This window comes from Gorilla gorilla, chromosome 16, assembly GCF_029281585.2.
Source record: "Gorilla gorilla gorilla isolate KB3781 chromosome 16, NHGRI_mGorGor1-v2.1_pri, whole genome shotgun sequence".
NCBI classification, from domain to species: Eukaryota; Metazoa; Chordata; class Mammalia; order Primates; family Hominidae; genus Gorilla; species Gorilla gorilla.
In genome coordinates, this window is record NC_073240.2 from 33,441,199 (window position 1) to 33,467,944 (window position 26,746).

At 38.5% G+C, this 26,746-nt stretch overlaps 1 protein-coding gene and 1 long non-coding RNA gene across 8 annotated transcripts in view; one reads left to right on the forward strand and one right to left on the reverse strand.

Annotated features, from left to right (window-relative positions):
* Nucleotides 1-2,506, reverse strand: part of LOC129527023 (uncharacterized) — a 16,059-nt gene extending 13,553 nt beyond the window's left edge. For 3 of the 4 annotated variants that reach the window (XR_010131159.1, XR_010131158.1, XR_010131157.1), the window contains exon 1: nucleotides 1,772-2,506. This is a non-coding gene — a long non-coding RNA (uncharacterized lncRNA). The remainder of the gene's footprint in view (nucleotides 1-1,771) is intronic. The other variant, XR_010131160.1, reaches the window with a different exon arrangement.
* ARHGAP11A (Rho GTPase activating protein 11A) lies at nucleotides 2,075-26,746 on the forward strand. Of its 4 annotated transcripts, none has more exons than XM_004055901.5 (12): nucleotides 2,075-3,674; nucleotides 7,445-7,515; nucleotides 10,829-10,925; nucleotides 11,506-11,759; nucleotides 12,413-12,576; nucleotides 12,820-12,966; nucleotides 16,067-16,141; nucleotides 16,937-17,104; nucleotides 20,344-20,473; nucleotides 21,631-21,739; nucleotides 23,475-23,613; nucleotides 23,955-26,746. In XM_004055901.5, the coding sequence occupies exons 1-12, from the start codon at nucleotides 3,546-3,548 to the stop codon at nucleotides 25,541-25,543; spliced, it is 3,072 nt and encodes a 1,023-aa protein (XP_004055949.3). In that variant the 5' UTR covers nucleotides 2,075-3,545; the 3' UTR covers nucleotides 25,544-26,746. The 4 variants fall into 4 exon arrangements, with proteins under 4 accessions (XP_004055949.3, XP_055219185.1, XP_055219186.1 ...); XM_055363210.2 differs by having other exon boundaries at nucleotides 3,525-3,674; nucleotides 20,428-20,473; XM_055363211.2 differs by having other exon boundaries at nucleotides 3,525-3,674; nucleotides 16,937-17,017.

The following is a 26,746-nucleotide window of genomic DNA, read 5'->3' on the forward strand; positions in this document are numbered from 1 at the left end:
CTGTCTCTACTAAAATTACAAACATTAGCCAGGCGTGGTGGTGATTGCCTGTGGTCCCAGCTACTCAGGAAGTTGAGGCAGGAGAATCGCTTGAACCTGGGAGGCAGAAGTTGCAGTGAGCCAAGATAGAGCCACTGAACTCCAGCCTGGGCAACAGAGTGAGACTCCATCTAAAAAAAAAAAACTATACTTTGATAACATTTCCCACATATCGATTTAGCAAACATCTAGGAGTTTGACAATTCATTCTATTGGAGAGGCTGCAGAGAAACAGGAAATGCTGCTGGTGTGAATACAAAACTGCACAACCCCTATGAAGGGGAATTTCGCAGTATTAAACAAAATAACATGTTCTTTTACCCTTTGACCTAACAATCCCATTTATAGAAATCTATGCTAAAGACCCACTGGCAAAAGCATATTATATATGCACAAGGAAACTTTTGTATAGCAAAAGACTGGGAATAGTCCACACATCCACTATTAAGGGCCTGGCTAAATAAACTACAGTACATCCATATATAACCAAAAAGAATAATTATGCCCAGTTCATTTAAAACACAGTATCTTGATTGTACATCCCTAGTTGGATACAATTTTAGAAAAAAGGAAGTACATGCAAAGTTAAACTTCATTTATCTGTTAGCAATATCTCTATTGTTATTCTGTTTTTATTCTTTATCCTGTTATTGCTATTGTTGTGTTTATATACCTGTGAATATAGGTAGATGAAGCAAATAACCATTATGTTAATATTAATATTTATTAATAGTAACATTAATAATAATTAAGGCAATGAAAAGAACCAATATTTTCATTGCCTCCTTGTGTGTAGGAAAAAAGAACCAATATTTTCATCTTAAGAGAAAGGAAGGGCCGGATGTGGTGGCTCACACCTGTAATCCCAGCACTTTGGGAGGCCGAGGCGGGTGGATCACGAGGTCAGGAGTTCAGGACCAGCCTGGCCAAAATGGTGAAACACCGTCTCTACTAAACATACAAAAATTAGCCGGGCCTGCTGGCAGACGCCTGTAATCCCAGCTGCTTGGGAGGCTGAGGCAGAGAATTGCTTGAACGTGGGAGGTGGAATTTGCAGTGAGCCGAAATTGTGCAACTGCACTCCAGCCTGGGCGACAGAGCGAGACTCCGTCAGAAAAAAAAAAAAAAGAGAAAGGAGACGAAAAACAAGAAGAGCTCAGCTTTAAAAAAGGATTACGACGTATAAAAAGACACAACACTGAAGATTGTCATGGGTCTTTAAGAAAAGGAAATTTGAGACGGCTAAAACGCAGAACAGTGTGGAGTTTGGGGAAGAGATGTGGCTAAAGACAGCGTAAGCAATTTTTTAAAGTTATGTCTGAAGCAAGAAGAAAAGACAAGGAATAGGTTCAGTTTCATCTCTGATACACCGTTTCTTGTTAAAATTGATGTTTTTTTCTGCAGGCATTTGCTTCCTGAATGATGGTCCCACTCAGCCATCCACCTATACTTTCTACAAAGTCAATTCATACTGATTCTTCAGATCAGTTAATCACTGGTACGTTTCCCCTCCCCGGTCAAGGATGTTTTATTATACGCTATCATAGAATCATATTCCTTTCCTTAGCGCACTTCTCTCAACTGATAAGTGTCGCCATTAATGTACTTACTTGATAAATATATGCCTGCCTTTCCTCTTCCAGGGCCGAAAATGTGCCTGGTTTTGCTCATCATTCTACAGTATATAGCACGAGTTCAATAAACAGTTGTTAAAGCAACATATTTAACTTACATTTTGTTCCCATCTCTTCACTCAGAGACTTTTCTTTGGATTGGGAAGGGTAAAATATCCGAAGATTTGAACTCCAAAAGAAACAAAATGATTCTATGCAAACGTTTCCTACTTAAAACTCATTCATTGGGCAAATATTCACTTAGTCCCTGGCACTATTTGGTAATAGGAATACAGGAGTGCATATGGCAGATAAAGTTCCGTTGCTGCCCTTACCAAGTTTCGTGGGGGTGAGATGTGGTGTTAGTAAATGCATACTATTTTGTCTGTATTTAAATCGAGTCCAAATCTCTCGCTCTACAGCCCGCCTTGGGATGTTTCTTATATCCCAAGAAACAGAGAATATTTTGATGGGATCGCTGATGTTTCAGACTGCAAAAGCAGCTCAGGGCGTTTGCAGTCCTGCAAGTCAACAAGATAACCGTCTGGACCGGAAGCTGGGCTCCTCCGGGTCTCCTAACTCCAAATCCAACACCAAGCTTCTGCAGCTGCCACCTCCCGTAGACTTCGCATTTCTTCCGCACTCTCCTCTCACGACGGGTCTTCTTTGTTGTACTTAATTTCCTACGCAATAAGATTTCAGCATCACCATCAGTCCCCCAAAGACTAATTCCCACAGAGCCGAAGTTCCCACCAAGGGCCGATGGTTAAGGTTACTAAAATCAGCGTTTCTGAATCCTGTCTCAAGTTGTCTCATCTGGGCTTCCGTAAGAACGGTTTCTTCATAAGAGGGCCTTCAGCGACAGCCGAGCTCGGAAAAGAACGGGAATAAGTTGTCTTTTACATTTCCTCAAATACTGTGAATGGTCTGAGGCGCAGGTCAGGTGTATTTAAAAACCTTTAAACACTATTCCCCCGCCCCAAAAACTGGCCTTGAAGGAACAAGTGAAACTCATCCTGCTTTTCATGTTTGCTGGGTTTGCCCGTTACACCCCTTCGCCCGCACCTACCTAGACAGGCAGCTCTCGGCCACCCTCCGGGGTCCTGATTTTGAAAAGAGGAGTGGACCAATCAGATGTGGAGCGCTGTTTGGCGCTGCCATTTGAGCCTGGGCTGAAACTGCGGGTGTGACCCCCCGTGGTGGCTCCGGGTGTCTGCGGAGGAGCTGGGGGCGGAAGCATGAGGCTAACGGCTTGGCTTCAGTGAACGCACCGGGATGTGCAGGCCGGGAGGTAGAGGCAGGCTGATGGGGGAGGGAACGAGCAGCCTGTGAGACGGGGTGACGGCGGCGACCAGCCCGGGCGGGCACCGGGACTGGAAGAGTTGCCTGAGCAGCCGGCTGGTCCGGCGGCCAGGCTAGGGCGGGGGCGAGCGCCCAGTTGAGCCTGCTGGGGCTGGAGGAGCGAGAAGGGTTCTCTTCACATTTCAGAGCGAACCAGACGGACAGTAAGGTTTGGAGGAAGGGGGATCGTTGGAAGTAGCAGGAAGTAGAGAGAATCTGGCAATAGGCGAGAAACCGAAAGAATCAGAAAGAAGTCTATGTGAGTAGCTGAAAGCATTGGGTGACCAGAAAGAAGGTCGGTGTAAGTGAAGGAAGAGTGAGGTGTGGCTGGATCAAAGGGCTAAGAGAAGCGGGTCTGTGTAAGTGGATGTGAGTGAGGATCAAGGAAAAGCCGTGGAAGTGGCCGGGGGTCGGGGCCGCAGAAGTGCCAGACGGGGCCGGAAAGCAGCCGAGCGGAGTTCAAATTTGAGAGCGTTTGGAAATTGGAAGACTTGGTGGCGAACGAGGGTCAGGACCTGCATCCTGCCTCAGAGAGTTATCGACGTATCCGGAATGTGGGATCAGAGGCTGGTGAGGTTGGCCCTGTTGCAGCATCTGCGGGCCTTCTATGGTATTAAGGTGAAGGGTGTCCGTGGGCAGTGCGATCGCAGGAGACATGAAACAGCAGCCACGGAAATAGGGGTAAGTTCTGTGAAAAGGGATTTAGCTTTAAAAGAAAGGGCACACCCTTTATCATCACTTACTACCAGATCGTGCTAAAATGTTCACTCTGTGTATCAAAAAGAATGGTTAGGTGTGTAATTCAGTTCAGATGGTCGATTGCTGATATTTAAAAAGTGACATTCTTGTTTTTTTTTTTCCCCAAGGATTTTTGATCATTGAGAGAAAGTTGCAGGATTTTCCAACTTCAGCACTATTGACATTTTGGATTAGATAATTTTTGTTAGGGGAAGACGAAATGCTGTTCTGTGAATTGTGGGATGTTTAGCGGGATGTCTGTCTTTTACCCACTAGATGCTGGTAGCATCTCTCAGTTGTGACAATTAAAAATGTCTCCGGATATTGCCAGCTTACTGTATTTGGAACAGGTAGTACGTTGGGAGGGACAAAAACTGTACCCCTCCACCCTTGTTTTAGAGTAAGGTTGTAGAGGGACAAGGGAGACCAGTGCATTTTCTACATGAATCTGTAGATGAAGAAGTATGACAGAACATTAGAAATAGGCTTCAAATGATGACTGCATATTCACTAATTTGGGAAACAGATTTGCTGCTTGGCCATGTCATACTTTTGGGACAGTAAATTTTTTTTTGTATGAGTAAATTGAGAAGCCAGAGTGGAATAATTGAGAAGTTGTTGATGTTTTGGTGGTTGAAATAAAGGGATTTTGAATGAGATTTTAATAGCTCTGCCACATAATCAGGAATTCCATTGTGAAAAATAAGCTGAATGTAAAGCATTTTATTTTAAATTTATGTGCCTAATTTATATGGTACTTCCTAGTACTTGGAGACAAGCTAATAAAATTAATATACGTTGCTTTTAATAGTTTATGGTTTCTGAAAAAAAGTGCTTGGAGAAGAAAACCACTAACAAAAGTAATATGTGTGCCTCTTAATCGCTGATAAACTTTGGAGAAGTTATTTTTGTTGGTAGCAAATTAATGGCAATACATGTACTTACATTTAAAAAGCTACAGTGATTTTTTTCTGATTGTAAAACTGGCTTTCCAAGATCTCAAATGTAGCTGATTTTGTAAGTATATGGAAGAGTTTGTATATGGACTTTTTTTCACTCCTTTTCTTTTCTTTTCCTTTTTTTTTTTTTTTTTTTTTGAGATGGAGTCTCCCTCTGTCGCCCAGGCTGGAGTGCAGTGGCGCGATCTTGGCTCACTGCAAGCTCCGCCTCCCGGGTTCACACCATTCTCCTGCCTCAGCTTCCCGAGTACCTGGGACTACAGGCGCCCGCCACCACACCTGGCTAATTTTTTGTATTTTTTAGTAGAGACGGGATTTCACCGTGTTAGCCAGGATGGTCTCGATCTCCTGCCCTCGTGATCCGCCCGCCTCGGCCTCCCAAAGTGGTGGGATTGCAGGCGTGAGCCACTGCACCCGGCCTTTTCACCCCTTAACAAGAACAACTGTTGCCTGTTTTCAGGGTCAGATAGACCTGAGTTTGAGTGCTGTTCCACCCCTACTACATCTGTAAACTTGGGCTGCTTGTTTGATTTCCCTAAGCTTCAGTTTTATATATATAAAGTGGGAACGTATTTCTCCTTGGATTATTTAGGGATTTTTAAAAAGTGAAGCTCTTTATGTAGGCTTAGCACAGTGCGGGTCACATGCCACTTCTTCATCTAATGATAGTTGTCATATCATTGGTCTGCCTCCTAATTGGTAATCATGCCATATAAATTCAGCTAGAAACACTTATAAGAATATTCTAATGAAGAAATATAGAACATCATTGTGTTAGGAGATCTAATGGGATAGTTTGTTTGAAAACAATTTCTTTAGCCGACTGGTGTTTGTTAGCTAACTGTAGTTTTAAGTTTTAAAAACATTTTATGAGATTAAATTATAGTGGTTACTTGTGAAGCCAGTTATTCTAAATAATAGGACTTAAGGAAAAAAACACGCTGAATTCTAGTTATGTATAACAGAAGTAGACTTACCAGCTTAAGTATCTGGTTTATTTTTACATTTGGTTTGGCTGCACAGTATCAAGAAAATTCTGATTTACCCAATAAAGGGGTTGCCCATACTAACATTTTTTAAAATAGTTCAGCTTAAAATGATGATCATAATATTAACAAATATTTTTTGAATGCTTACTGTGTGTCAGACACTGATACAAGTGTTTTGTATGTTTTAATTTATTTAATTCTTCCTACACCTCTATGACTTAGGATCTGTGTGAGGATACCGAGGAGCAGAATGTTAATTTGATCCAGGTCACTCAGCTGTTAAGCAAGAGTTAAGATGTAAAACCTGGCATTTTTGTGGGTGCGATAGCTCACGCCTGTAATCCCAGCATTTTGGGAGGCCGAGGCGGGTGGATCACGAGGTCAGGAGATCGAGACCATCCTAGCTAACACGGTGAAACACCCCCCCCCCGCCCCACGTCTCTACTAAAAATACAAAAAAATTAGCTGGGCGTGGTGGCAGGCGCCTGTAGTCCCAGCTACTCGGGAAGCTGAGGCAGGAGAATGGGTGAACCCGGGAGGCGGAGTTTGCAGTGAGCCGAGATTGTGCCACTGCACTCCAGCCTGGGCCACAGAGCGAGACTCCGTCTCAAAAAAAATACACCTGTCATTTTTGCCTTCAGGAGCCTACTCTCTTAAGCACTTACTATACTATACTGTCTTGTCAGCTTACAATATTTGTAAATTAATTGGAGCCAGGTGCTTGAAAGGGAATTAGTAAAATTTTGTTACTGTGTTGCATCATTGACAATGCTGAGTGATTTTTATTGTAAATATAAAGTTAAATATAATGCTCATAAAACATAAATATTTCTTGGTTGATAACTTGTGACATCAAAAAAAGTACTTCAGCATTCACAGAGCAGATGCATGTAAACTAAATTAACATGTGAGATTATGCATACCCACTTAAGTTTGAATAACTAGACATTTACAGGCTTGAATTTACCTTTCAGTGCTGTGGAAAGCGACACATTTTTAAGAGGTTCGAATGCATGCACAAAGATAGTGGCAGATTCTTTATTCTTCATTGTGCAAAAACATTCAAGTTAACCAACACACAGCTTTACTCTTGGGATCTTCAGTGTATTAAAATTTGAATGTGAGGTTTTAAAAATGGGTTTCCAGCTAGTTAAATGAAGTTTGACTTAAATATTTGCACACTCCTGCCTTGCTTACCGCAGGGCATGGTTTGAAAAGCACTCTTCTATAGAAGGTGGAAAATGTATTAGGTATAAAAATAACCTCTTCTGATGTAATTTTAGGAAGACTCAATGAATGACAGGAATTAGTGTTTTGCTTTTCAATTGACTTAGTCTTTTGTGTAAGTATTTATAAGGTGACCAAAAGAAAGTATCTAGTAAGTATTTATAAGGTCATTAAAGCAACCTATAGTATTTTGCGGTAAATGTTAGTGTTTTGGACCAAATTCTGTTTTAAGAATTTACTGACTAACCACTAACCAAATTGACTTTATGATCAGATTGGAAACTTGAGTTTACTAGATTATTTGAGGGGAATGACATTATCTTGGCCATCTTTGTACTCCCAGCACTCAGCATACTGTCTAATATAGTAATTATTTGTTATCAAATGCACTTGAAATGATTATTTTTGTCTTGATTGATAGTTTATCATTTATTTATGATTTTTTTTAATTTCCTGAGTTCTTTAATTTGCCTAAAGTTTAAGAAAACTGATATTATGCCTAATATTTGTGTTAGAGTAACTGAATTTGTCATTTTAGGGTAAAATATTTGGAGTACCTTTTAATGCACTGCCCCATTCTGCTGTACCAGAATATGGACACATTCCAAGGTAAGCAGAGTTTGAAATGAAGAAGGCCGGGTGCAGTGGCATATGCCTGTAACCCCAGCATTTTGAGAGGCCGAGGTGGGCAAATCACTTGAGTCCAGGAGCTTAAGACCAGCCTGGGCAACATGGTGAGACCTTGTCGCAAAAGATAGAAAAATTAGCTTGGCGGAGCACACTTGTAGTCCCAGCTACTCAGGGGCCTGGGGTGGGAGGATTGCTTGAGCCCAGGAGGTGGAGGCTGCAGTGAGCCTTCTAGCCAGGGAAATGAAGAAGAAGAGAGTAAGCATTTCAAACTGGTTTTAGAGAGTTTAAAAGAAATAGTTGATTAAAACATAATTGTTTCAAACCAGCAAATGATTTAATCTCTCATAATGTTAAAAATATTTTTTTAACTTTTACATATTTTAAATTTATAGTTTGTACTCATTCCCAGGATTGAATTTTAAAGTCCAGTAATGAGTAAATGTTAGAAATCACAAAAAATTTTTGTTCTGTTAAGTCAGTTTTCAGTTCTATGTGAATTCTTTTGCCACAACTCAGATTAAGTAATATACTGAATTACCAATTCAGTAATAATTTTGACTTTTTTTTGTTTGTTAAAAAAATATTGGCCAGGCACAGTAGCTCATGCCTATAATCCCAGCATTTTGAGGGCCAAGGCAGGAGGATCGCTTGAGCCCAGGATTTTGAGACCAGTCTGGGCAACAAAGCAAGACTCCATGTATAAAAAAAAATTTTAAAGAAAAATCAGCTGGGCAAGGTGGTGTGCACCTGTAGTCCCAGCTACTCCTGAAGCTGAGGCAGAGGATTGTTTGACCCTAGGAGTTTGAGGCTGCAGTGAGCTATGCTCATGGCCACTGCACTCCAGCATTGGCAACAGAGTGAGACCCTGTCTCTTGAAAACAAATATTGGATAAAAGAATATTTAAGCTAAGATATTAGAGTGTTTGTGAAAATGTATTATGTATCACTTAGCTTTTCTATGCCACTTACTATTTATAAATAACCTTTTATTCTTTTTTTTTTTTTTTTTTTTTGAGACAGAGTTTCACTCTTGTCGCCCAGGCTGGAGTGCAATGGCGTGAGCTCGGCTCACCGCAACCTTCACCTCCTGGGTTCAAGTGATTCTCTTGCCTCAGCCTCCCGAGTAGCTGGGATTACAGGTGTCCACCACCACACTTAGCTAATTTTTGTATTTTACTAGAGATGGGGTTTCACCATGTTGGCCAGGCTGGTCTCAAACTCCTGACCTTAGGTGATCTACCTGCTTCAGCCTCCCAAAGTGCTAGGATTACAGGCGTGAGCCACTTTGCTGGCCTATTCTAACTGCATCAGAAATTACTAGGAAAGTTTATGTTTTAAGAATATAATTTAGCCGGGCGCCGAGGCTCACGCCTGTAATCCCAGCACTTTGGGAGGCCGAGACGGGCAGATTACGAGGTCAGGAGATCCAGACCATCCTGGCTAACACGGTGAAACCCCGTCTCTACTAAAAATACAAAACATTAGCTGAGCGTGGTAGCACGCACCTGTAGTTCCAGCTACTCGGGAGGCTGAGGCAGGGGAATGGCATGAACCCAGGAGGCGGAGCTTGCGGTGAGCCAAAATTGTACCACTGCACTCCAGCCTGGGCAACAGAGTGAGACTCCGTCTCAAAAAAAAGAAAAAAAAAAGGAATGTAATCTAAAAATGCATATGATGAAACTTATCCTTAATTCATTTCCCCTCCATCTAAAGTAGGGTTCATTTGGGCTACTATAGACCAATAATCTAGGTTTTAATTGACATGTCATCCAAAAGCAATTATCGAACACCTGGTTGCCTTAGGACAGTTTCCCCCCATTCATCCTATAGGTGTAGATTCACTGTCTTCTTAGGTAACTGCTTAACCATTTTGCTCTTTAAATGACCTATGAAAGGCTTGATTTTCTTATAATGAACACCTATAATGATTTTCAACAGGCCGGGCACAGGAGCTCATGCCTGTTATCCCAGCACTCAGGGAGGCCCAGGTGGTGGATTGCTTGAGCCCAGGAGTTCAAGACAAGCCTGGGCAACATGGTGAAACCTTGTCTCTACAAAAAATAGAAAAATTAGCTGGGCGTAGTGATGTGTGCCTATAGTCCCAGCTAGTCGGGAGGCTGAGGTGGGAGGATCACTTGCGCCCAGGAGGCAAAGGTTGCAGTGAGCAGTGATCGCACCACTCCAGCCTGGGTGACAGAGCGAGACCCTGTCTCAAAATAAAAACTAAAAGAAAAAAAAAAGCAGATTTTCGGCGTCTGGAATTGCAAAGTCATATTCCCAGGAATCATGACTAAATCTTCATTGTAATTTCATGGCCTACTTTTTATTTAATTAAAAAGACTGTTTTGTCAAGTTACCTTCTGTAAATAAGGCTGACATTCAGCCACTGTGCACCAATACAGCTGTATCAATTGTTGGTAGCCGATATTCATTCTAATTTGTGGGTCCCAGCTGTTCAATATCTAGGTATCTAAAGCCAACATTGAGATTTATTTGAACATTGTTCAAAATAAAGAAATTGAGCACATTCCCCTTAATATGAAAAGGCTTGTAAGGACTGGGATATATCCTACTTTTCTGAGGGATAATGTTGGGGTGAGGAAAAAAAAACCTCCCCCTGTTTTTGGGTGATGTAGGAGATGAGAAAATCACCCATGAAAAGATAGTAGATAAAAGAAGGTGGCCTTGGACGGAGCCCTGGGTTGTTCCAGCATGTAGAGGTTTCACATAAGAGGAGTGAGAAAAGGAATTTGAGAAGGAGCAGGCAGGGAGATAGCAGGAAAACTAAAAGAGTAGTGAAAAAGTATTTTTGAGATGAACAGGGAAGGGATCAGGTGTGTCAAATGGTGATAGATCGAGCAATACGAGGACAACACACTGACCATGGATTTGGCAAGGCAGAGGCTGTTAGTGAGCTTGAAGAGAGCTATTTCTTTGGAGTAATGAGGTATGAGAATGATTGGATGGGGTGAGTAGAGACTGAGATATGAAGAAGTAGAGGCAGAAAAAAAAGACAAGTCTTACGCTCTGAAGGGAAGCAGAAATGAAGTAGGATTGAGAAAGATAAAATTTAGTGTGCACGTTGGAGTTGTTAGAAGTAAAAAGATGGGCCTTGGAGAAGAATTTGGGAAGCCAGTAGACAACTAAAAGTAACATTTCATCTCAAAGACTACAGAGATTTGTGGCTTTAGAGCCTCTGAAAGGTATGTAGTGCTTGGCCTGCTCATGTATGTTAGCAGAGGAATAGGATGTGATATGTATGTCTAGCCACCTGAAAAAATATCTCTTTCAGCTTTCTTGTCGATGCTTGCACATCTTTAGAAGAACATATTCATACCGAAGGGCTTTTTCGGAAATCAGGATCTGTGATTCGCCTAAAAGCACTAAAGGTGAGCATATTGTTGAACTATAATTTTTCATTTGAGCCATTTTCTGATTTGGTTTTTAAAACTGAAATATTTAGAACTATTAATATGAATAGTTGACAGAAATTGAATTTGCATTTTTTTCATGGCAGATTTTTTTTTTTCCAAAAGAAATGGTATATTATTTCTATCATGCTTTAAAAATTTAATAGGGTACTTTTAAATTCATGGTCCTTATTTCTATCAAGTATTATGTAAAATGAAAAAATGTGTTAAGTTATATTGTTGTTAGCCTTCTAGAAGGAGTGATATAGCTGAGTGTGGTGGCACATGCTTGTAGTCCCAGCTACTTGGGAGGCTAAGGCAGGAAGATTGCTTGAGCCTGGGAGTTTGAAGCCAGCCCAGGCCACATAGTCTGTGCCACATTTCTATAAAAATAAAAATAAATTCAAAAATCATTAAAAATAAAGTAGTGACATATATTAAAATAAGAGTTAAGAGAAATTTATGAAATAAAAGTGTAATTAGAGTATAACAAAAGATACTTTATTTGCAATAAACTCTTAAGTTGCCAAAATACTCAAGATTATTATATTTATTTCAGAATAAAGTTGATCATGGTGAAGGTTGCCTATCTTCTGCACCTCCTTGTGATATTGCGGGACTTCTTAAGCAGTTTTTTAGGGAACTGCCAGAGCCCATTCTCCCAGCTGATTTGCATGAAGCACTTTTGAAAGCTCAACAGTTAGGCACAGAGGAAAAGAATAAAGCTACCCTGTTGCTCTCCTGTCTTCTGGCTGACCACACAGTTCATGTATTAAGATACTTCTTCAACTTTCTCAGGAATGTTTCTCTTAGGTAAGTGGTAATTAAAACTCTTGGCAAATAATAGTTGACTTTTTCAACTAACGTTTTATGCTTGTAGATATGTAAAATTTCATTTGGAATGGAAATTTTTCTTTAAAAATTACATATTTCATTACTATGAGGAGTATACTCTAATTTAAGAAACAGCATACCAAGTGATTTAATATTTCCTTATCTTAAAGTCATCATCATGAATGCCTTAATGGTTCATTGGTGTTCATAAGATTCATTGTCCACTGAAAGCCTTTGTTTACTGGGTTTTTAAAATATTTCTGTTTTGCTTTTCAAAATTTCCCTCTCCCTGCTGTCAGTGAGCCTGCTTATTCTAGACATACTTGCTGCCTTCTGATACTTCCAACTTTTTATGTGTAGGTCTGAAAATCAGGTAAAGATGTTCAATTTGTGTGGAAAAGCAAAGTATGAACTCTAAGATTAGCATGTTTTTTAGAATACATATTTAAATATAGAGAGGCTATATATTTCTGGTTCTTTCTTGTGTTCAAGCCAATCATGTAGATGAAGGGTAACTATTTTGACTTGTGTATGACTGATAATAAGGTCTTCAAAATGTACTACATACGTTATTTTAACTCTTCTGTATTTTCACGTTTGGCTCCATCTAATAAAGCGTTTATTCACTTAAGATCCAGTGAGAATAAGATGGATAGCAGCAATCTTGCCGTAATATTTGCACCGAATCTTCTTCAGACAAGTGAAGGACATGAAAAGATGTCTTCTAACACAGAAAAGAAGCTACGATTACAGGCTGCAGTAGTACAGACTCTTATCGATTATGCATCAGATATTGGTAAGATGTAGTTGCATTATTAACAGAATTTGTTTAAATGAGGAAAATCTCTGTTTCTTTCAAAGGAACTATGAAGGCAACTGTTAGAAAGTTGGTATATTACTGACCTCACCCCCACCCTACAGTACCGGCCCCTCCTGCAAAGAAAAAAAGAAAAGAAATTGGTATATTACTATCTAAACATTTTTGGGGAAGAGTGGAGGAAGGATAATAATTGTCTTACTTGTGAACATTTTCATTTAGGGCGTGTACCAGATTTTATCCTGGAAAAGATACCAGCCATGTTGGGTATTGATGGTCTCTGTGCTACTCCATCACTGGAAGGCTTTGAAGAAGGTGAATATGAAACTCCTGGTGAATATAAGAGAAAGAGAAGACAAAGTGTAGGAGGTAAGTGGCGGTCCCATTTTATGGAGGTACAGTGATTTGCTGTAATCGAAAGTACATTTCACATAAAGAAGCATGAACTGTGGTATGTGCCTTTTTGGTGCTGAAAGCACAGCTGGAAAGATAGGATGTATGTGTGTAAAAAGTTAAAGCGATAGTACAATCTAATGTTAAGTGCTACATCTTTAGCACAAACATAAAATGTGTTAAAAGGAGAAAAGTTCCCTGGATTGTAATTATCAGGGACTTGTCAAAGAGGAGCCAAACTGAACCTTCTTGAATAATGGATAGAATTTAGTGGGATTGGGTGGAGGATCAGAATACTTGTATCCTATTCTAGATGAGAAGGATGCTATGAAGAAAGGTTTGTGTAGGGAAGAAGTAACCTATGTCTAATGTAGATAGCGCAGTATGACTTGAGTGAAGTGTTCAGCATAAGGATAAAGGATGGTATTATGGTAAACTTAATGCCAGGCTAAAGAATTAGAATATTAACCTGGGTGTTGGTGAATCATTGAAGATTTATGATGTGAGGCATGATATGATTTAAAAATTTTAGAAAATTACCTGATTTGAAGAATTGAGACTTGGAAGTAGGGAGAATGGTCAGCAATGTGTGTCAGTAGTCCAGGCATGAGATTATTGTTTGAACTTGTTAGTGACATGGATTAGTTAGTTAGGAGTACGAACTAAATAATGAAGGAAATATTATCAAGGAAGAATCAGAAAGACCAAAAGACCATCATAAGATGGTAGAGTTGGTAATAAAACTTGCAATCTCCTTGATCAAGAAGTCAGAGGCCATTATTCTTCCAATTACTTTAGGAAATTTATTATCTTTTGAATATCAGAACCAAATGTTACTAACTATCCCAATCCCTTTTTCATCTTTTGGTTTATTTGTTATTGCATACTTGTGTTTCTTCTTTACCTCCTTTGTAGGTAGGATAATACTGATGACTTATGTATGATTTTCCTAGGGCTACTGTAGCAAAGTACTACAAACTAGGTGGCTTAAACCAACAGAAATTTGTCTCACCGTTCTGGAGGCTAGAAGTCTGAAATCAATGTGTTGGCAGAATGCCTGAAACCTGCAGGGGAGAATCCTTTTTTGCCTCTTCCTGGCTCCTGGTAGTAGTGGCTGTCAGTCCTTAGCATTCCTTGGCTTGCAGCCGTGTCACTCCAATTCCTGCCTATGTCATCCCATGGTGTTGCTCTGTGTCAGAACTTCCCTCTTACAGGGCACATTGGATTAGGGCCCACCCAAATGACCTCATTTTAACTCAACATCTGTAAAGACACGAATTCCAATTATGGTCACCTTCATAGGAACTGGGGGTTAGGACTTAAACATAGGTTTTTTGGAGAACACAATGCAACCCATAAAACTTCCTATCCCAAATGGAGATATTTCTCAGATGCAGATCATCTTTATTGCCCTCTTTCCCAGTCCTGTAGTTTCAGTTATCACCAGTCCTGTAGTTTCAGTTATCACATCTAAATAGATAACCACCACATCTGTACCACCGTTATCTTGAAAATGTCAGTTCTGCTTTACTAATGGCTTGCTAGGGAGACCTCATCACATCTGCTTTTCATTGGTGCTTTAAGCTTAACGTTTTGAAATGACCATCTTTATCCTCTTTATCCTGGTTCTGTGTGAATTCCATTTTCTTCTAACAGCACCACTATTCCCTAGATAACTCAGGCTTTAACCATGGGTTCTACCTCTTCCTCTACCATCTATAATCAGACAGTTTTCATGTCATATAAGATTCTATCTCCATAGTGTTTATTGCATTGTTACTGTAAGAATCTTCTTGGCCGGGCGCGATGGCTTACGCCTGTAATTCCAGCACTTTGGGAGGCCAAGGTGGGCGGATCATGAGGTCAGGAGATCGAGACCATCCTGGCTAACACAGTGAAACCCCGTCTCTACTAAGAATATAAAAAATTAGCCGGTCGTGATGGCGGGCGCCTGTAGTCCCAGCTACTTGGGAGGCTGAGGCAGGAGAATGATGTGAACCTGGGAGGCGGAGGTTGTAGTTGGCTGAGATCGGGCCACTGCACTCCAGCCTGGGCAACATAGCGAGACTCCATCTCAAAAATAAAAATTAAAAAAAGAATCTTCTTGGTCTTTATGCCTCCTCCTTGAATCTACCCTACATATTGCTATTAAGGCTCACTTTTTTTTTTTTTTTTTTTGAGACGGAGTCTGTCTTTGTCACCCAGGCTGGGGTGCAGTGATGCTATCTTGGTTCACTGCAATCTCCACCTCCTGGGTTCAAGCGATTCTCTTGCCTCAGTCTCCCAAGTAGCTGGGATTACAGGTGCACGCTACCACGCCTGGCTAATTTTTGTATATTTAGTAGAAAGGGGGTTTCACTGTGTTGGCCAGGCTGGTCTCTAACTCCTGACATCAAGTAATCTGCTTGCCTTGGCCTCCCAAAATGCTAGGATTACAGGTGTGAGCCACTGCACCTGGCCAAGGCTTACATTTTAAATGTATAACTACTCAAGTATCTCACACACATACCCTTCAGAAATTTTAATTGGTAATAGGGATATTTATAGCTTGGCATTAAAGGTCTTTCATAGGATTGCTCTAGCATACCTGTCTACTATTTCCTGTCTTCGAGCAACTTTAGTCAAACTATGTTATTTATTTTCCAGACACTTTTATTCATTTGCTTACATTATTTATTGATATAATGTTTTTACTTCCATCTCTACTGATCTTTTAAATACTTTTATTCGTGCCTCCATTTCCATGGTTCTTGCCTCAGTTCAGACCTTCATCTTTTGCCTTAACATGTAATGATTTCTTTTTCCCTACCCTTACCGTACATTATATGTATTTGTATTACATTTCTTTCTGTATTGTGTCTTTTTTATTTTAGGGATATGGAAGTATAAGTGGGGAATGGAATAAAAATATATCCTTTAGTATTTTTCCTATTTTGAAATAATTCCTCTTAAATAACTTAAAATTTATAAGCCAATGTAAAGTTACATGTTGAAAGAAGACCGCAAATATTAATATGAATTATTGGTGAAAGACAAGTAAATGTGAAGTTGTAATTGCTTATGGCTTGCATTTCAGATTTTGTTAGTGGAGCACTAAATAAATTTAAACCTAACAGAACACCTTCTATTACACCTCAACAAGAAAGAATTGGTAGGTATTTATTATATGCATTTATTTAAATTAAAATTTGTATAGTATTCTATAAAATACAATTACAATAATAATTACCTAACTTAGTAATCAAATTTAGTTTAATCAAATCAAATATTATTTTTAATAGTCATACTGTACTATACACACTATGTTGTGACATTGCTAATTACATAGGCTATAATGAACCCAAAATTGTAGGCAAAAATTTTTTTAGTCTCCTATGTCTTTAATCTTCTTAATCATGCTTTTCTGTTTGTAATTTAGATGCTATTGAGCGTGTGAAAATAGTTCAACCTCATTTTTATCTTAGGACTAGAAGTTCATTATTGTATATTTCAATTTTTTATCCTAATTTGCTTGTGGCTGAAATTATTCAGCCAGTAAGAGTCAACATGATCTTCTGTTTTCTAGAGTGAAGAAATGAACTGGTTAATACTCACTTATGATGAAAAGCAAAAATAATATTTAGATTAGTTTTTGTTTGAACTCCTTGATTGTAATTTCTTCCTTACATTAATATTCTTTAATGTATATCATATGCATCTTTTAGTCTGTTAGATTTAAGTAACTGCTGTCTCTTAAGAGTCTTGCCTCTGCGACTTCCTTATTTTCATTTAAGTAATTGCAGAGTGTTTTAGTTAAGCAACATCTACTTAACTGATGATGTAAATATATTCTCATTTTTTTGTTTAGCTCTAAGTAATAGCTTTATAAGAAGAAATTATGTAAAGCTTTTATATGTTGTCAACTCTGCAGTAGAAACAAGTTGGTTTTGTTTTGATATTTTTTCAGCCCAGCTATCTGAATCACCAGTGATTCTTACACCAAATGCTAAGCGTAAATTGCCAGTAGATTCTTCTCATGGTTTCTCAAGTAAGAAAAGGAAGTCCATCAAGCACAATTTTAACTTTGAGCTGTTGCCAAGTAATCTCTTCAATAGCAGTTCTACACCGGTATCAGGTAGCAAATAGAATTTATATAAATGGATTGTAAAGATTAAAATGAGTGCCTATTCTGGGCACAGTGCAATTTCATATTAATAATACCACCCTTAGGAACTAGAACTTTATTCTGTTTTATCCAACCTATGAATTTTTATAAAACCCCCTGCCTTTTAAAATAGACACTGTTTCAATATAGTGTGTGTGTGTGTGTGTGTATGTGTGTGTTTGTGTGTGTGTGTGTGTGTGTTTTATGACAACATCTATTGAAAGTTGTGATAACCCAGAGTAGTAGTTTGGGCTTCTGGTGATAGCATTGATGCTTAGGTTTTATGTGATTAGACATCCTGAATCCTGCTATAGTTACATCTGGGTCTATAGCTGTGGCTTTATTGCTGTCATTTGTTGAATTGAGGTTGCCAGATATTTGATCATGTCTGATTCCCAAGTGGGAGTGTTGCTATTGCAGGTTATGGTTTGAAAATGAGGGTATTTTTAAAGTTTTAGACTCAAGTACCTTTTGTAAAAGCTTTAGAATTTTGTTGACGCTGTTCCTTGTGCCATGGCTTCCAGATCCCTTACCAGCCCAGCCATTTTCTTCCATATTAACTACAAGTTCTAATGTGGCCAACCAGAGCCTTCAGAGAGTAATAGAGTATGATCATGCTAATCCGGAGATTAGTCTGGGTCTTAGATTCAATTGGCTCTTTTAGCATATACAGAATTCAAGTTGGCTCATATTAACCTTACGATCAACCAAAAATGAAATGAAACTCTAAGCCCAGGGTCCTCCATCTCATTTATCTTACATTTAGTCAAAATGTGAGTGATCTCTGATTATTTTAGATTTTTATTTTGTTGGTTTCAGACAATGTTAAGTTTCATTTTTGATTCATTATCTGAGTAATATGAGTTCCTTCCCAAAGCCTGTCTCTTTTTTCTGTTGTCCAAAAGGGTTCTTATTTGTTTTATTGAGAAGTTGAACAGAATAGCAACTTGAGGTTTTCCAGAAGAAAACACTTCTTCACAGGTTCTCTAGGGCTCATTGAAATGTGATGATAGTAACTCTGAAGCTTATGTCTGTAGCTTTTGCAGTGTTCACAGGTTGGAGACTTAAACTTTTTTAAGTAACATAGTTCAGTTTTTTTTTTTTTGAATATTTAAAAGCCTTTGCAGTTTGGAGGACTTTTTCCAAATGGCAAATGGGAGTTGTAGTTCTACCTGCCTTTGCTTATTAGCATTACATTTTCCCCAAGGAATGAACATACTGATTCCTTCTTCTCCTCCTCCAAGCTCCCAAAACAGGGGTTAAACAGTCTTGTGCTATTTTTAGTTGGAGCTTGCCTGATCAATGAATTTTTTTATAAAAAAATTTAAAAGTTCAACAATAGTAATCGTATTATTTTTACACCACTTTTCTTTGACCCTACCTTCTCAGCCACAATTCAACAAATTCCATTTGCAAAATTGAAAATAGATTGATTTCTAAGTTTAGATTATAAAAAATATGATGCTTTTAAAAATATATAAAGGCAACATTAGTCTGTAGTCCATAGAGTATCTATTCATAATTGTCTCTTTTTTTTTTTTTTGAGACAGAGTTTTGCTCTTGTTGCCCAGGCTAGAGTGCAATGGCACAATCTCAGCTCACTGCAGCCACCACCTCTCAGGTTCAAGCGATTTTCCTGCCTCAGCCTCCCAAGTAGCTGGGATTATAGGTGGCCACCACCACACCTGGCTAATTTTCTTTTGCATTTTTAGTAGAGACGGGGTTTCACCACGTTGGCCAGGCTGGTCTTGAACTCCCGACATCAGCTGATCAACCTGCCTTGGTCTTCCAAAGTGCTGGGATTACAGGTGTGAGCCACCATGCCTGGCCATAATTTTCTTACAGATGTGATAACTTTGCATTGTTCCATATATTCTGACTGTGCCTCCTGCGACCATTGACACATTTTTTATTTTTATTTTTTGAGACGGAGTCTCGCTCTGTCTGCCAGGCTGGAGTACAGTGGCATGATCTTGGCTCACTACAACATCCACCACCGATGTTCAAGTGATTCTTGTGCCTCAGCCTCCTGAGTAGTTGGGATTATAGGCATGCACCACCACACCCAGCTAATTTTTGTATTTTTAGTAGAGATGGGATTTCACCATGTTGGCCAGGCTGGTTTGAACTCCTGGCCTCAAGCAATCCGCCCACCTCAGCCTCCCAAAATACTGGGATTACAGACGTGAGTCACGGTGCCTGGCCGGACACATTTTTAAAGTGACTAGACTGCAGCCCTAGAATAAAGCTACTTATGTCACTTTAGATGTATAATATTGGCTTCCAAAATTTTCTTTAGCTAAATGCACCCAAAAGTTTCTAAGGTGGTTGTATTTTTTCCGTTTTCATAATTGAAAAAATGTGAATGTCTCTGGGAAACTTTGTGAATTCTTTATTAATAACTCAGATGAATTGAGAGGGTTCATGTTTGTTGAATGTGTCCTGGGCGTGATTCAAACATAAATGTATATGGAGCCTTTGTTCATAACTATTTTACTTCTTTCGTAATTGTTTACTATAGTTGATTTCATAATATAAATGGTGTTAAATAATTGAGCTTCTGTTGTACCAGTAATTATTTGCATGGAACACAGCAGCAGCCAAGGGATTAGGAATGTGTTATAGAATAATTAGTTTTTGTTTACTTGCCAAAAATATTGAACAAATTACATTCCGGAGTCAGGTGGGTTGCAGTTGGCCAGCAGGTATATCTCAAATACTCAGATTCCAACTTGTTTGCCAATAGCTTATTTTTTATAATACCATTAATTAGTATTATGTACTAGATACTGACTAAATATTTTATATAGATAACAGTAATATTCATCATAGAAGTCCGTTTTCAGAGCCTAAAGCCATTTAGTAAGTGATGGAGCAAACTCAAGCCTGTCTCCAAATCTTGTTCTTTTTCCAGTCTGCAATGGTGCCTATCCCTGCCTTGTGTTATTAACAGAGTTTAAAGAAAAGCTCTAATATAAAAGTAATGCTTAAGCTGACCTTTAATTGGCAAGTCAAAAGTAAGAAATGAATGCTTTTTCTTAGCTGAGTTGGGTTATTTGACACTTGAAGTTTCTAACCAGAAATTAAGTGATTTCGGTTGTTGCTTGGGATAGAAATTAAGGCTTTGAATCTAATTGCTGCTATTACTATTTTATACTTTAAAAGGAAAATAGATATGTGTGGTATATTACATGTGCTTATTTTTGTAGTTCACATTGATACAAGCTCAGAAGGGTCATCTCAGAGTTCACTCTCTCCTGTACTCATTGGTGGAAACCATTTGATCACTGCAGGTGTGCCAAGGCGAAGTAAAAGAATTGCAGGCAAAAAAGTTTGCAGGTACTTTATCCAGGACATTTTGTTTTCATCGGATAAATATTTGGTGTACACATAATTAATAAAATGTTTTGTCTTTCTGTCAAGCATCATATTTGAGTCATAATTTTTTAAAATCCCTTCTGCCTTTATAGTCTTATTAATCAATTGCCTTTTCAATACCCACCAGAGAAAAATTACTAATTTGAGCCCACTTTGCTTGCTTAAAATCCTATTTTATGTTGATGGTGTAATTTTAAAATTTCCTGTTAGAGGCTGGGCACGGTGGCTTATGCCTGTAATCCTAGCACTTAGGGAGGCTGAGGTGGGTGGAGCACTTGAGCTCAGGAGTTCAAGACCAGCCTGGGCAACATGGCAAAACCTCATCTCTACTAAAAAGTACAAAAATTAGCCAGGCATGGTGCCACATGCCTGTAGTCCCAGCTACCTGGGAGGCTGAGGTGAGAGGATCATCTGAGCCCAGGGATGTCAAGGCTACAGTGAGCTGTGATTATGCCATTATACTCCAGCCTGGGCCACAGAGTGAGACCCTGTCTCAAAAAATAAAAAACAAAGAAAAAAATTCCTGTTAGGTTAAAAAGCTAGCCTATTCTAACAATTCTGATTTATAACTGACTGACTAACTTTTAAGATTAGCAGATCATGGCCGGGTGCGATGGCTCACGCCTGTAATCCCAGCACTTTGGGAGGCCGAGGCAGGCGGATCACGAGGTCAGGAGATCGAGACCATCCTGGCTAACACAGTGAAACCCTGTCTCTACTAAAAAAAAAAAAAAAAAAAAAAATACAAAAAATTAGCCAGGCGTGGTGGCGGGTGCCTGTAGTCCCAGCTACACGAGAGGCTGAGGCAGGAGAATAGCATGAACCCAGGGGGCGGAGCTTGCAATGAGCCGAGATTGGGCCACTGCACTCCAGCCTGGGCGACAGAGCGAGACTCCGTCTCAAAAGAAAAAAAAAAAAAAAAATTAGCAGATCATTTTTTATGCAAATGCAGTGTGTTCATGTATGGTATCTTAAAGCTGAACTGTTTTTAAAGAATTATTAATCCATCCGATTATTATCAATATGATTTGCTGTGGACTTTATTTCAAATTTCGTATTTCAAGTATTTCTCTGGTGTTTATACTATAAACTGACATTTTTAATTCCACTTCTTCTAGAGTGGAATCAGGAAAAGCAGGCTGCTTTTCTCCTAAAATCAGCCATAAAGAAAAGGTTCGAAGATCTCTGCGTTTGAAATTCAATCTAGGGAAAAATGGCAGAGAAGTAGTAAGTTTCTTACCATTTTATTGATCTTTATATTAGCATAACGCTATAAACTTGATACTAAAAAACACTCATAGCCCTACCTTCCTTCCAGTGACTGTCTCATTCTGTTCTTTTTATCCAAAACTCTTACACTTGAGTTGATATCAAATTTCCTTGCACTGGAGTACCCAAAGCTTAGTCCTTGGACTTCTCTATTTTCTCTCCACTCACTCAAGATGATCATCAGTTTTAAACATTATATACAGGTTGAGTAGCACTTATCCAGAATGCTTGAGACCAGAAGTATTTCAGATTCCCCATTTTTGGGGGGGATTTTGGAATATTTACATTATTTTTACTAGTTCAGCATCCCTAATCTGAAAGTCTGGAATGCTCCAGTGAGCATTTTCTTTGAGCATCATGTCAAATACTTAAAAGCTTTGGATTTTTGGAGCATCCAGAACTTTGGCTTTTCAGATTTGGAATGCCCAACCTGTATTTACTTAAAACTTCCAAGTTTATGTTCTCTAGTCCCAAATGCTCTTCTGAATGACTCCGCTGTCTCTTAACATCTGCTTTTTTGACTCTCCTACTTGGATATCTAATCCAATAGGCATTTCAAATGTAACCTGTCCCAAGCAGATGCATTTCTTTGCTGCTGCTATGCCCTGCACCAGACAACACTTTTACCTGTGGTTTTCCCTATCTCAGTTATGGCAAATCGTTCTTCCAGTCACTTAAGCCAAAAACCATGGTCAAATCCTTGATTCCTCACTTTCTCTGAGACACCATGTCTAATCCATTAGAGAATCTTGTCTAACTTCTGCTTTTAGAGTATCTCCAAACTGACCAGTTCTCACTAGTACTACTTTTCCCACTTTCTCTAAGTTCTGTCATCTCTCGGCTGGATTACTCTAGTAAACTCCTGTTAATAGTTCTTCCTTCTCCTACCCTTGCTGCAGTTCTGTAGTTGAAATTTATCTTTTAAAATCTGTTAGGTTATGTAGTTTTCTGCTCAGAACTCTCCAGTGACTCCTCATTTCACTCTGAATAAAAGCCAGAGTTCTCATGTTGACCTGCAAAGGCCTCACATGATCTGTTCTCAGGCTGCATTTCTGAGCTCTCCTCCAGTCCCCCTTGCTCACTCTGCTCCAGTCTCAGAGACTGCACTGGCATTCTGCTCTTTCTGTAGTGTTCTTCCCCCTTAAATCTTCATAGCTCTCACCTTTGTTTTGTTTTACTCACAAATTATCTTCTCATCACCCTATTTTAAACTAAACCTCCATTCTTCACCACTCCATATCCTTTTTACTCTGTTTTACTTCTCTCCGTAGCACTTTTCACCTTGTATATTGTATTTATGCAATATAATTTACTGTTTATCTTAAGTCTAAATTTCCCCATCTAAATAGAATGTAAATTACATAAGGATAAGATTTTGGTCTAGGTACCCCACTGCCCCAACTATTTGTGAACAGGCCCTAGCACAGAGTCAGAACACACACAGAAATTATTTTAATTAATATGTGAGACTGTTTTAAAAATAGATCATAAAATATCAACTAATAGCAAAATCAAATGATTACAGTTTTCATTAGCAGGCAAGAATATTTGTCATTGTTAAGAATTGTTTCTCAATTATATATCCCTTTTTAAATCAGCTAAAGATTTTGATAACTACAAAAAATTATTCTGTCTTTATATTTTGAATTAACTAGGCTTATTTCTTAACTAAAACTTTTTTTTTTCTGTACAGAATGGATGTTCTGGTGTCAATAGATATGAAAGTGTTGGTTGGCGACTTGCAAATCAACAAAGTTTAAAAAATCGAATTGAATCTGTAAAAACAGGTTTGCTTTTTAGCCCAGATGTTGATGAAAAGTTACCAAAGAAAGGTACATTTACATACTACTGTTAGAGTTTTACCTAAAAATCCTGCTTTAGTTGCTTTTTTAATGGCAAAACATATTAATTAATTTACTGTTCTAGAGATTAAAAGTTCATGTTTGAATAGTGAAAATATTAGAATTGGCAGCGTATTTTTCTATCAACAATTGGGAAATGCTTATACATGTAAATGTGAAAATGTTTGACATTCTTATGTTAAAAATTATTTCTTGTAACACAAATACTTTATTAGAATTAAATGCTTAGTGACTTATTTGCCATGTGCTTGGGTATTATTTCAAAACAAGGTTAAATACAAAGGATTAAGCACTGAACTGCTTTATTTTAGGTTCAGAAAAGATCAGTAAGTCTGAGGAAACCTTACTAACTCCAGAGCGACTAGTTGGAACAAATTACCGGATGTCTTGGACAGGACCTAATAATTCAAGTTTTCAAGAAGTAGATGCAAATGAAGCTTCTTCAATGGTGGAAAATCTTGAGGTAGAAAACTCTTTGGAGCCTGATATTATGGTAGAAAAGTCACCTGCTACTTCATGTGAACTCACCCCTTCCAATTTAAACAATAAGCATAATAGCAACATAACAAGTAGCCCTCTTAGCGGGGATGAAAATAACGTGACCAAAGAGACTTTGGTGAAAGTTCAAAAAGCGTTTTCTGAATCTGGAAGTAATCTTCACGCATTGATGAATCAGAGGCAGTCATCAGTAACTAATGTGGGGAAAGTAAAATTAACTGAACCATCTTATTTAGAAGATAGCCCAGAGGAAAATCTATTTGAAACTAATGATTTGACTATAGTAGAATCAAAGGAGAAATATGAACACCACACTGGTAAAGGTGAAAAATGTTTTTCAGAGAGGGACTTTTCACCCCTTCAAACTCAAACATTTAATAGAGAAACAACTATAAAATGTTATTCAACTCAGATGAAGATGGAACATGAAAAAGACATTCATTCAAATATGCCAAAAGATTATTTAAGCAAGCAAGAATTCTCCAGTGATGAAGAAATAAAGAAACAGCAGTCCCCAAAGGATAAACTAAATAATAAATTAAAAGAGAATGAGAATATGATGGAAGGTAACTTACCGAAGTGTGCAGCACATAGCAAGGACGAGGCTAGATCCTCTTTCTCACAGCAGAGTACATGTGTTGTAACAAACTTGTCAAAACCTAGGCCTATGAGAATTGCTAAACAGCAGTCATTGGAAACATGTGAGAAAACAGTTTCTGAAAGTTCACAAATGACAGAACATAGAAAGGTTTCTGATCACATACAGTGGTTTAACAAGCTTTCTTTAAATGAACCAAATAGAATAAAAGTCAAGTCACCTCTTAAGTTTCAGCGTACTCCTGTTCGTCAGTCCGTCAGAAGAATTAATTCTTTGTTGGAGTATAGCAGACAACCTACAGGGCATAAGTTGGCAAGTCTTGGTGATACAGCTTCTCCTCTGGTCAAATCAGTGAGCTGTGACGGTGCTCTTTCCTCTTGTATGGAAAGTGCATCAAAAGATTCCTCTGTTTCATGTATCAAATCAGGTCCTAAAGAACAGAAGTCCATGTCATGTGAAGAGTCAAATGTTGGTGCAATTTCAAAGTCAAGCATGGAGTTACCCTCGAAATCTTTCTTAAAGATGAGGAAGCACCCAGATTCAGTGAATGCTTCTCTTAGGTCTACTACAGTTTATAAACAGAAGATGTTATCTGATGGCCAAGTTAAGGTTCCCTTGGATGATCTGACTAATCATGATATAGTAAAACCAGTTGTAAATAACAATATGGGCATTTCCTCTGGGATAAATAACAGGGTCCTTAGGAGACCATCAGAAAGAGGAAGGGCCTGGTACAAAGGTTCTCCAAAACATCCTATCGGAAAAACTCAATTACTACCAACAAGTAAACCTGTAGATTTGTAATTGGTAAATGTTATACTTGTCATTAATGTAAATAAAGTGAGCAATTGGTATGACTTGCAGGATGATCTACATGTTAGTTTGTAGCTCAGGATGATTGTTAAGCAATAGATTTGCTCTATTGAAAATATTTCATTTTTTTCACTGTACAAGCAACTTAGATTTTTATTTGTACAAATTACTTCTTTGTTTTTCTTAATGATGGCAATTTTTAAACTTTAATTTTATTGTGATCTCTTAAAGCAGAGGTTAGACTTTACCTTTCTGACTCTGTCGTCCAGGCTGGAGTGCAGTGGCGCAATCTCACTGCAAGCTCCACTTCCTGGGTTCATGCCATTTTCCTGCCTCAGCCTCCCGAGTAGCTGGGACTACAGGTGCCCGCCACCACGCCCAGCTAATTTTTTGTATTTTTAGTAGAGACGGTTTCACCGTGTTAGCCAGGATGGTCTCGATCTCCTGACCTTGTGATCCGCCCGCCTCAGCCTCCCAAAGTGCTGGGATTACAGGCATGAGCCACCACGCCTGGCTAGACTTTACCTTTCTAAAGAAATTGTTTACTGGATTTATAAGAAGTTAATTTTTGAAAATGACATGATATTTTTGTGTGATAGAAAGAATGGAGCAAGTTGTGCCTATTTCCTCCAAGTCAGATAAGGTTTCTAAAATAAATAAATTTCTAGCATATAAAGGGTAGAGATAAACTCTGCAAATCTTATGTCTGGAATTATATTAATGTTTATTGTCCTTGCCAAAATTCCTAGAAATTAATTTCCTTCAATAGCATCCTAAAACTCTATTTTTATTTGGGGCGGAGTAATTTCATTTATAGTGCCAATAGGTGTACCATGTGTTCACTCGAACTAAGAACAATGGTTAAGGCGGAATAATGACTAAAATATGTTCATATATTATGATGTGGAAATAATTGATAACTTTTAAGCCATACTATGTTTTTAAAGATAATTTGCACAAACACGTTTGTGTCTGTTCTGTCCAATATAGATTTGGCAATTATTTAAAGAGGGATAATCTTGAAAAAAATTAACCAAGGTGATTTCTTATATGTAGATGCTCGATTTTGGAATTTGAAATAGTAGATGCACCTCTTTACCTTTTTTACTTGGATAAAAACCTATGATGATTTTGTCCTGTGTGTAAATGTTATTTATTTAGCATAGACATTAAAGATAACTCTCTGGAAAATGA

What these genes read in the sequence shown, in the direction of transcription:
- ARHGAP11A (XM_004055901.5), top strand. Translation starts at nt 3,546, where the DNA reads ATGTGGGATCAGAGGCTGGTGAGGTTGGCCCTGTTGCAGCATCTGCGG. An exon ending in ACCTCAACAAGAAAGAATTG is followed by an intron (nt 16,142 to 16,936) that starts GTAGGTATTTAT and finishes ATATTTTTTCAG; the next exon opens with CCCAGCTATCTGAATCACCA. An exon ending in CAGTTCTACACCGGTATCAG is followed by an intron (nt 17,105 to 20,343) that starts GTAGCAAATAGA and finishes TTATTTTTGTAG; the next exon opens with TTCACATTGATACAAGCTCA.